Source organism: Chanos chanos, chromosome 14 (assembly GCF_902362185.1).
Source record: "Chanos chanos chromosome 14, fChaCha1.1, whole genome shotgun sequence".
NCBI classification, from domain to species: Eukaryota; Metazoa; Chordata; class Actinopteri; order Gonorynchiformes; family Chanidae; genus Chanos; species Chanos chanos.
The window spans coordinates 2979497-2991170 of NC_044508.1; the positions used below are offsets into that span (position 1 = coordinate 2979497).

Below are 11674 nucleotides of genomic sequence, written 5' to 3' on the forward strand. Positions count from 1 at the left end.
TGTGTGTGTGTGTGTGTGTGTGTGTGTTAAAAGAAAAGAGAAAAAAGAGAAGAAAAGAGAGGTGAAAAAGAGAAAAGAAAAAAGCCTGCACATGTTTCCTGTGGTCACAGCCACTCAGCTGCCCTTGTTTCACAAAGCCTTTATATGGGTTCAGCCGAGAAGGAGGGGGTGGGGGAAGGGGGGGGAGTAAGAGAAGAAGTATCTGGGATGATACACTGCAGTAAAAGTGATAAGTGCATTCTTCTGTTTATTCTTTGGCCTGTTATTTTCCATAGAACCACGTGAAGAGTCGAAGAAGTCTGCACTTCTCTGCCTCTTGTTCTGTCTCTCTTTCTGTCTCACACATACACGTCGGCCCCACTTCCCCTTGAAACGGTGACACTCTGTGCCGTACAGGGAATTCTTGGGGCGTTTCTTTTCACAATAACCCCTCCCTGTACAGCTCCGGTGGAGCGAACTGTTCACAGATATCTTCAGCTAACGCAGGGAACACTTCTAAACACATTCCCGTCGCCTCAATGGTCCAAACACGCTGTTATAAGACTTCAAAACACTGAATAAAATGACTCACACTTTGTGTAGATGTGTGTGAGCGTATGTATGTGTGTGTGTGCGTGTGTACACACACACACACACACAAGTTCTTTTCTGTCTTGAGGTCCTTAATCTAGGCCTTAATGAGCCTACGGGAGGTGCTGAGCTGTTTTGTCCTTCCTCTTTAACAGATGTGAAGACCACAATTACACTTTTAAAACGTCTCATCTCTCAGCAGACGCTGTCAGACGGAAGGAAGACGCAGCCGTGTTTCCTCTCAGAGCAGACTCTGCCTGCGAGAGCATCATTCGCGTCCAGGTGTTGGACTCCAAGTCAGAGTCGCCCCTAAGTGTATTCTAATTTAACTGTATTCAGAGAGCCCCCATACATGAGGAAACGTCAGAAACGAGGTTGTTAAGGCTAAGACTCATGGAAATCATAACACATACACACACACACACACAAATCCCCCACTAATTCCCTCGGCTCTGTCATGTCATCACACCATCTCTCTTTTCAACTGATCTTAATCTAGAGAGGGAGAGGAAGGGTTTTACACTGTCCATCAAAAACAGATATTTTGTCAGAAGAAAATGGCAGACAGACAGTGAGGAGATGTGGTGAAACACACAGCCCTGCTAAAGAGAAGGAGCAGAATGCTCTAGAAGAATACCTTCCCTTTTCAAGGATGTCCAACAGCTCTCTCCCTGTCTCTCTCTCTCCGTCTCTGTCTCTTCATGTTCACCTCTTTCTCACTCTTTGTCAGCAGGTCTCTGTTTTAATGTTGAGATTGAGCGTCTATGGGTGTCTGTGTGATTGAGAGTCAACTGGAGTGTGTCTGAATGATGGTAGAATCTTAAGTGTGTGTGAGAGAAACCACATTATTGGCTTTGCTTGTGTGTGTGTGTGTGTGTGTGTGTGTGTGTGTGGGGCATGTTGAGACATACTCTCACTTGCTGCTGTGACTGATATATGAGAATGATCTTTAGAGAATGAACGACCCTTAAACACTTATATTTACATCTCAACGCTGTGTTTAACAGAGCCACACGCACACACATGCACACACATCCACATCCACATTTATGTTTGTGTATCAGTGCTCAGAGAATATTCCAGCAAATCTCTCACTCTCACTCACACACACAGCTTATGCAGATTAGCTTACCAGTGCTATCACACACACACACACACACAACAGGGAGTTTAAAGACAGCATTTTTCCCCCTCCTGTGAATAACTTGTGACTAAATGAAAACAACGGCAGTGGGCAGAATAAATCTGTACTGTAAATCTGTACTGTAAATCTGTGTTACTTACATCAGAGCCTCGACAGTCACACAGCAGCGCTGCCAGGGAAACAGTTACCACCCCACAGCGTTAGGGAGATTAGGGGAGAAGTGTATATTTTATGAGTCAGACAACACCTATAATGCTCTCTGTCTCTCTTGTCTCTTTCTCTGACTCCTTGTCTCTCTCTCTCTCTCTCTTTCATTCCCTCTTTGTCTCCCTCTCCCTCCCCCTCCCTCTGTCTCTCTCTCTCCCTCTGTCTCCCTCCCTCTCTCCCTGTCTTCTGTATCAATACCTGAATCACTTCTTCACAGTCCACAGTGTCATCAGAGATGCTTCAGACCCTCCTGAAATACTTGCTCTTGTTTGTGTGTTTTGTCTGTGTCATTGTGCCTGGTGTCTGCTGTCCTCCCCCCTACCCTCACACACACACACACACACACACACCTCACAGTATGTCTGAGTTTAGTGAGTTTAGTACAGGCCCATGTTATTTGATGATTATTGCCTTCCCCTCATACTGTAAGAGGTCAGAAGTCACGCCAAATTCTGGCACTCGCCACATCCAGTCTTCACCTCCTGGTTTGCCTCTCTAACTACTGAACCCATTGCAGTAAGAATTAATGTTTCAATGTAACTATGAGGAGAGGCATACAAACCATAGCAAGACTGGTGTAACCCTAAACCTGCAAAAGGAACTAGTCATTGTCTTATCATCATCACTGATGATCATCAATCATCACTGTCTTATCAACATTCCAGAATGATGTGCAAGGCTTCTTTTGCTTTGTTTGCTGTCCATTCTGCAGGTACAGTAGCAAACCAACAGGTGTTCCTGCCCTGTCTGACAGAGAACGATTACAATTAATATTAATGTCAAATGCAAACAGAAATGCAAGCAAACACACACACACACATGCACACGCACACACACGCATGCACACGCACACACACGCATGCACACGCACACACTTAGCCCAATTACTTGTAGGCTGTGAGGCAATCCTATCTGGCCACAATGTAAATGACCACATACAAAGTCCGCTCTGTGATTGGCTGAAAGCCTCCAGTGATTTGAGCCAGTGGTGATAATCTGAGTGCAGCGTCTTAGCCAGATGGAGACAAGCAGCAGAGCAGCCGCCTCGGGTTCGAGGGTTATGATTAACCAGCCCACGGCAGTTAAGAGCTCACATAAAGAGCTCAAGGTACAACCTGCCTCCAATTCACTCATCTTATAACAGGAGAAAGTTAAACACACACACACACACGCACACACACACACACACACACACACACACACACACACCTCTGCCATCCAACACCCTTCTGAAGGCCTCACACATACACATATGCATATACATACACATACACACACACAAAATCCACCCTTTGCTTGGACACAGCTGATCACAATACTTACTCACTGGTTCTCAAGCAAGATGTCATCTTATAAATCAAAGAGTGTGTGTGTGTGTTTGTCTTTCCAGTTTTACCTTGATAAGATTCTGTGTCCTGCAGCCACATACACATACTGACAGACAGTGATATCAGATGGACAGAACAATGGCATTGGAACCTTATCAGGGTAATGCAAAGAAAGAAAGAAAGAAAGAAAGAAAGAAAGAATGTTGTTTGCCTGTAGTAAGGAGGAGTGGTGAGAAGTCAGCTTCTGTCAATGCCAAAATGTCTAGCTATGTACAGACAGTAGACACTGTATGATCTAACACACAGAGAGAGGGGGGGGGCTCATCAAGAAGCCCTGCAGATCCTAAATGCAAGCATTTTCAAATGATCAGATCTTTACATGTATTTCTGAGTCACCCTTTCACAAAGCACGTTAAGAATGCATGCTACTGCTTTGTCTTTTCATTCAAGAAAACCCCTCTTCTCTTTCCTCACAGACAGAGCCCCATATTTTATCTCTGAAGTCTTTGTTACTGTAGCCTGAAGCGGCTGTCTCGTCTGCTTTGGCGAATACTGTTTAGATTTTAAGGACAGAAGGTAAATTCTCTGCAGATTTGACGGGTATGACTTTATTTCCGAATGCGGAGAGATGTCACCCTACTTTCTTTCCAGCAACCAGTGATCACCCACCCTTCCCCGCTGCACAAAATAAATAAATAAATAAACAAACAAAACGCAATCCTTTCTTCTCTGTTCATGAAAAGCGATTGCTGAAACTCTAGATTATGTCAGCGAACACAGATTAAGCTCAATAAAGACGGTTTTTAATCTGAGTCGATAATGGTTGAAAGATGAAAGTCTATTTTGAAAAAACCTCATCTCTTGGGACAGAGAGGAAATTGGTCTGAGAGGACATTGTGCCGGGCTGAGACTCTAAAATCTTTGAAAGATAAAGGCAGGTTACGTTTATGACGCCAACTCACGTTGTTCCACCTCGGATTATAGCTATTGCACTGTCACACTGCAACATTAAACACAGTCCAGCACAAACGTTTTTATATTCAGTGCGTCGCCAGGAAATGACAACAAAATGTAGAACAGAGAAATAAATGATGAAATTCGCATTTTGGAAACGAAATATCACGATTCCTCGCACAAAGCACAGAGGAACGCCCCCCATGTATGAATGTACAGTAGACCATGCATGCATTGTGTGTGTGTGTCTGTCTGTCTTGTCTGTCTATCTGTGTATGTGCGTATGTGTGTCTTGTGGCTTGTCTACATATTGTCATATTCCCAGTTTGTACCCGTCAAATGGAAGGCGTTTTAAAATCACTGGATTTAAACGGAATTTAAATTTCTAGCGTGAGTGCAAAATGTATTATATCATACATTATCTGAACATATCAAGACTGATTACATACATGAAGCCTCTAAACGTCAAGCTATGAGCTTGTGAAGCTAGCTTTCATGATCGGACCGAAGCATTATTTAAATACGACCATACTATCTCCACGTAACACTAATCCCATTAAAAACGATGATAATGTTAATATCATTGTTGGACAAATGACGCTACAATATCGCTGGCTAAGGTTCGTTGGATCCGATACTCACCTAACAAAGATCAGAGCCGCAAAGAGGTGGCAGGGATGGGGTTAAGCCTGTGAGAAAGCCTATATTCCCATCGTCTCTGCAGAAAAGAGTTTTAGCTGAAGAGATTTCGACAGCTTTGAAGCAAATCGACGACAGCTGTCTGCGTTCAAGTTACACAAGCCAAACGGACTTTCTAGTTATTCAGAACTTAATGAGAAAGATCAGACGAAAACAGCTGAATCGAAATATCTAACAGTTCTGTTTAGAGAAGGGTTTTTTTGTTCCTTCTTCTGCCAGAGGGCCTTGTCCTCAGCTATGTTTCCTATCTGGCTTCTCTTGCTCCAGCCCTCGCCCTGTAAAATTAGCCTGCCTCTTTAAAAAACAATACTTCCGGGGTCTGTTGGAAAATAAATCAGGGGCGGGATATAGAAACAGCTGAAGGGCTGTCATTTAACTGATTGGTTACCTTAACGCACATTATCCACTAACAGTTCAGAATCAGCGATGTATGGCAACAAATTTACATATAATTAACATATTCAGACGTCACGTAAATCCATTGGTTACACCGAAGGGAACGTCTTCCAGGACACGCCCAGTACACGTGCTATTTGTCCCTCTGCTTTGTAAGGAGAGAACACACAGATCGCTGGCGATAAAGAATTAGAGGAGCTGTCAATATCCAACTCCGGATTTTCTTCTGCTGTAACATATAACATTCTACATTCGATCAAAACAAAATAGGACAATAATTACTCGCCCGAAACCATACAATTCGCACGTAAAATGATCAAGTAATGGATCAAATAAAATTATAAAATAAGATTTAAAAATAACATACGACTTTCTTGTGTATGGTTTGGAAAGCAAATTGGCTAGCGCTGTGCACAAAACGTCAGTCTTGTTTTCATTGTTATTTTCTTACATGTATTTACATAAAATATCTTTCAGTTAACACTCGGTGGTATTCATTCGTCCACGAACGAGAATACTGTACACTGGCAAAACAATACCAAATAAATCCACTAGGGGGAGACAAAACAAACATAGGGCTGCTCTGTACCCATTGTGTTGCTTCAGGGGCACATGAAGTCATTGGATTGAAATGCTGGTGTCATCATTACACTTCAACAAAGGAGTCAGTCATGGCATGTACACAACAAGAAAAACGTCCCCGTTCAAAGGGGCCCACACCTCTCTTTAAAGGTATGTACATCTCCAACACACACCGGTTTGAATAGAGACAATCTGTATGACCTCTTGTCAGGCAAACGTGCAGTAGGTACGTCAAAATGAAAGAATGATTTCCTTTCAGACTTAAAAGCCCTCTTGTCATCACTCCCATTGTACAGTATATAGCCATTTGCATGAGACTGTTTTATTAAATTCCCAGACACCATAAAGAGTTTCTCTGCTGAGGGGACATATGACTTGTAATCAAGCCCCATGTTCTGTCCCAATAACCAGCTTTACTGCACATCATGACTGTGAATTCAGATGGTTCACAGACACATACATGCACCTCTGTATGTCTAGAGCAGATGTGTAATTTCACATCACAATGACCATGAGATGACAGCTGGCTTACACAGTTTTTTTTTGTTTTGTTTTGTTTTGGTTTTTTTGAAAGGACGCAGCTATTTCACAAAGTATTCTACATCAAGGATTTCAGTTTCTGTTCAGAGACAGCAGCAGACTATTGTGACAACCTTTCATTTAACTATTAAGAGAACCTTTAAAAGGGAATCATTTCTTTTAATCCCTCAAGAGCCCAAAATCCAAAGTATACACTGTCTATACGGTACCAGAGCTGCAGCATGCACTGTCAGCATTAGAGTGACAAGAGTCTGTGTATGAGTATCTATTCAGCATTTTGCATCTGTTATACCCTCATTTTTTCCCATTTTGTATATCTACTTTGTTTGTCGAATATGTGTTAAATGTTCCTTTGTACAGTTGTTCAGGGACTGCAGTTGAGGGCTGCTACGTCAAATATCTGATTATGAAATGTAGCTTTGAACTGTGTATGGTCCCTGACATAAAAATCGATTATCTGAGCAATCTGCGAGCTCATGTAGGCCTTGTGATTAAGAAAACCCTTAACAAAATACTACGTTGATGGAACTTACAGAGAAGAAGTCACGATCGGAGACAATAATAGAAAGTGCACAGATCTGCGCCGAGCATGCGCACCGCGAACGTGGCTTGGCTCTCGAGACTGGTGGGTGACGTCAACACGCAGGCTGGGAGCGCGAAAGTAACCTAAGCGCAAAAAAGGACCTACAAGAGACACAGCACGGAATAAATCAACGTAAAATCTGTAATCTTAAAACATCTTCATTAAAATGGCAGATGTTAAGGTGAGGATTATATATAATTACTCATAAATGTGTTCGAAATTAAATAAAAGTATCATTTACTAATCATTGCGATTTTTGGATCGGCATTATTTTAGTTTATCTGCTGTGTACAGTGGTGGGAATTTAAAAGCCGGTTATTGTTGCTATGCTAGCTCTCATTTCTCGATGTTGAACAACTGTTAAGCCGGTAACATCTTTTGGCATTGGTGACCTCGGACCTTAGATACAAAGTCGTTGCACTGTGAATCGCACGTTAACAAAATAAATGTCTAAATAGTTTGTGAACTGAGTTGGCACTCTACACACTGAGTAGTTTACCGCCTGTCTGGTCCCACTCCCAAAACTAGCTGGGGTATCTGTAGCATTGTTAGTTTAAACTTTTTATGCGTATAAAAATCTTAAATTCCACATTTAGAACTCAGTAATACGTTCTATGTATGACCAACAGTTAACTGAGTTTTGCTCTTTTTTAATTTTAACTTGAGTATGTACTTTGTGTTGGAAATTAGCATGGCTTTGCTAGGTAACAGCTTCCGTGGTTGATAGGTCAGAGAGCTACTGTAGCTATGCTAACTTGGCTAGCGCTAAACTTTGTATTCACTGCCAAGCCATCCTAAGCTACTTTTTGAAATGCAAGTGATCAACCTTAACTCACCAGTAAAATTACAGCTATACTCTGACTTTATTTGTGAGCTAACGATGTGTCACTTCAAGGTTCTTGTTTGTTATCGTCCTAACCCCTGCTATTTACCATACCCGTAGGCCAATTTAGCCTGACTCATTGCAAACGAGGCTTGTTCTACAGGACAAGTGGTGGTTAGAATATCTAGTTTTACTATGTGAACGCAATTTTTAAAAAAAGCAAGAGAATACCCCAGAGCTTTAGTTTGACATTCTGGTATGAATTCTGTGCAAGTGCATGTTAGCTATTATCTTCTAAGCTTGCTTGCAAGTTTGTTCAGCATGCTATGCTAACTTTTACAAAAGCCATTTAGGAAATTAACGTATGCTAGCGAGCTAGGCTACCTAGCATGGAGCCACATGTGCCGTGGACCTACTTGCGGAATTGATTTCAATAATTGATGCCGGTAGCATGTAGCGTACACTCAATTCATAACTCAGATCGGCGTATGCTTATTCTGATGTATAACTGAGTGTTGGAAAAAGCCCTCCAGTTATCTAACCTAACGCGTATGTTTAAATCCCCATGTTATCTGGCAACGCGTATTACAAACGTTGGGATTTTCAGTTCAAGCTCATGGCTCAGCATTAGTAGTAGTAAGTTTGGTTGCCGCAGCAAAAGAGCACACAAAAGAATCTGTGCAGTGTTATCCCACCAAATCCCCCTGCCGTCCACTAGACTAGTATTTGCGGTCCGCTCGTGTCGTTCGTTGCGAGTCATTAATGAACTCGGAAGGTTTTTTTTCTGTCGCTAAGAGTCAGAAAAGCGCCGCATTTATTGCATGCGCTCCATGGTTTTTTTTTTTTGTTGTTTTTTTGATGGGGTTGGTTTTTCTGTCTTAGGTATAGTATGTTTTATTAGCTAGTCCGATTGGGAGACTAGTATAAACATAAATAATATAATATTTATGATTTTTTTAACGTAAGGTTTACGTAATTATTTGTAATTATGTGAATAAACCTGAAATACTTCTTTGTTAAGGATTCGCAAGAGGAGCACGAAACCTCCACAGACAACACAGAAGACTCCAACCATGACCCTCACTTTGAGCCCATTGTCTCATTACCTGAGCGGGAGGTCAAGACCTTGGAGGAGGATGAAGAGGAACTCTTTAAAATGTAAGAGCTTTTCTTTTTTTAAAAAAATGTTTTTATTCAGCAGGAAAAAAAAAACCCATCAGAAGCATCTGTGGTCAAAATGACTGTGAAACACTTTTGTCATGACAGGTGCTCTTTCAATGAGAGATGTATTATTTTGTAACAAACCATATGGGATGTGGCTAATCTTCGTGTTTTTAGTACAGTTTTAACACACACCACGTTGCGCTGTGTTTTTGCAGGCGGGCAAAGCTGTACCGCTTTGCCAGTGAGAACGACCCTCCAGAGTGGAAAGAGCGCGGCACGGGGGACGTGAAACTTCTCCGACACAAAGAGAAGGGATCCATCCGCCTTCTGATGAGGAGGGACAGAACCCTGAAAATCTGTGCCAATCACAACAGTAAGCATAAGACAGTCTAGCACTGTATGTTACAGTGCTTTCAACATTGGACGCTGCCACGGGACACAGGTTACACATTGTGTATTAGTCGCGGAGTTTTAATGGTCTCATGCAGCTGGTAAAATTGAGTGAATTTTCAAATTGACTTGTGTCTAGCCGACGTTTTTTCATGGCGTTTAAATTCCTGACTTGAGGAAATGAGCTGAGCACAGTTTTTCATAAATATTCCACGTGTGTCGTATTTACAGTTAGCCCTTTTGCAGATGTATAGGTCTTGCGCTTAAAACACAGACGAGGGAACTGAAGTGACCGGTTAAGATGTAAGAGATTTGGCAGAAGTTAGCTGAATGTGTCCAGTGTGTATGAGCATCCTGCCGAGACAGGCAGCTCTGCCCACCATTTTGGAGCCGGCAGTGATCTTTAAAAAAAAAAAAAAAAAAAAATCAATCTCCAAATCAAAACAGCATCTTAGAATTCCACATAAGTCGCAGCTTGAGTTCCATTCCTCTGCATCAGTTCTGCTGAAATATTCTTTTGGACGATTATTAAAATCATCAGATTATCTCATCGTTTCAGACAGTTTATCATTGGTGTTAAGAGCGTAAGACGATTGTTGTTTTGACTGTGTTTGTAGTTATGCCGTTGATGGAGCTGAAGCCCAACGCAGGAAGTGACCGCGCCTGGGTGTGGAACACGCATGCCGACTTCGCTGACGAGGAGCCGAAGCCTGAGCTTCTGGCGATCCGTTTCCTCAATGCAGAAAGTGAGTACGGAACAAACACTCCCCCGACACTCTGGAACCTGATGATGGCATAATGCCTTTGGGACCCTGAGCAAACGTTCATATGACAACATCTATACCTCATCCTTTCTCTGAATCGTCCCAGCAGGTTTGGGAGGCTTTCACAGGTGAAGGATTCCACTCTGTTCTCTGCAATTTTACGGAGATTGTTTTGTTTTGTTTTTTCCCCTGTCCTTACAGATGCACAAAAGTTCAAGTTGAAATTTGATGAATGCAAAGAGGAGGTCAGAAAGCAGATGAGCGCGGAAAGGAAATCTCAAGAGGGTAAGATAACGTGTTGGTTTTTTTGGGTTTTTTTTTTTTTAATGCGCTGCTAACGCAGACTCACTCTGTTCCAGTCTGCTCTGAAGCCAGCCTGGAACTTTTTCTGTCTGCTAGAGAAACTCTCAGAATGTAACGCATGAGCTTGTCCGTTCGTTAGGCAGGTGCTGCTATGTTCTGGAACATTCTGTTAAAAGGAAACCATGCTGACTGTGTGTGTCTAATGAAGGGGTGATGAGGCACTGCTGTTAGTTAACGAGGAGACGTGAAGGACTTTGATGACCCAACTGGTGACTTAGGAGATATTTGTTTTGCTTTTTTTCCCCCCCTCTAATAGGTAACAACAACAGCGCAAACAAAGTCGCAGAGAAACTGGAGGAGCTCTCCGTAAAGGATGGTGAAAAGACCTCAGAGGGAAAGAAGGGAGAGGCGGAAGAGAAGGAGAAAGCTGAGGAGAAGAAATGAGAACGGCGGGGGGGGGGAAACCATCAGTTCTTATCCCTTCTTCAACTTGTCATTTCTCCCTTTTCTACAATAGACTCTGAAATTTGGACACTCGCTCTTTTTTTTTGTTTGTTTTGTTCTTTTTGTTGAAACTTTTTTTTTCTCTATTCTTTTTCTTTTTTTTTTTTATTTGTTTGCCTCTTGGTCACAAGATCTTGGTGCCACTCTTAAGAAAAAAAAAAAAAGTTTCCATTCCTCAATCATCAATATGTCGTGTGCTTCTTTCCATAGCTCTCTACCCACTATTGCTGTTCTCATCCATCTGTTTTGGAAAAGGTTGTTTGTGCTGGTCATCTGTAATCTAACAGTGATGTGCTGTGAAACAGGGTGTTGTGGATAAACCCTTTATTTTTTTTGGGAGGGGGGTGGGGTGCTGAGGCAGAAATAACTGATTTCTGTGTTGAGTGCAAATGAATGATGAATGGTGAATGATGGGCAGAGTGACAGGAGAGCGATTGTTGGTTTTTTTTTGTTTGTTTTGTTTTGTGTTTTTTTTTTTTTTAATGGACCTGTCAGTGCATTCACTTTAAAAAAGACAGAAATGCACTCTGGTCCACATCAGTAGTTCTGGTGTGGAAGAACCCATGAATGTTTGTGTTCACAGGTCCAGAACTGGGAAAAGATGCATCCACCTCTAAATCAATACACAATCTGATTGCTCCTTTTCATTCTTCTAAGGATGGTTCTCATTAGTGTGGTTCGTGTAGGTGGGTTCTGGGCATTCTAGTGGAGCGCCAATCAAAA

At 42.1% G+C, this 11674-nt stretch overlaps 1 protein-coding gene and 1 non-coding gene across 2 annotated transcripts; both read left to right on the top strand.

Annotated features, from left to right (window-relative positions):
- The first annotated feature begins 7085 nt into the window (after positions 1 to 7085).
- ranbp1 (RAN binding protein 1) lies at positions 7086 to 11416 on the top strand. Its single transcript, XM_030791327.1, has 6 exons — positions 7086 to 7184; positions 8848 to 8984; positions 9206 to 9363; positions 9998 to 10126; positions 10346 to 10429; positions 10764 to 11416. The coding sequence occupies exons 1-6, from the start codon at positions 7170 to 7172 to the stop codon at positions 10889 to 10891; spliced, it is 651 nt and encodes a 216-aa protein (XP_030647187.1). The 5' UTR covers positions 7086 to 7169; the 3' UTR covers positions 10892 to 11416.
- LOC115828137 (small nucleolar RNA SNORA77) lies at positions 10484 to 10616 on the top strand. Its single transcript, XR_004025943.1, has one exon. It is a non-coding gene; the product is annotated as a small nucleolar RNA SNORA77 (small nucleolar RNA).
- Positions 11417 to 11674: the final 258 nt, after the last annotated feature.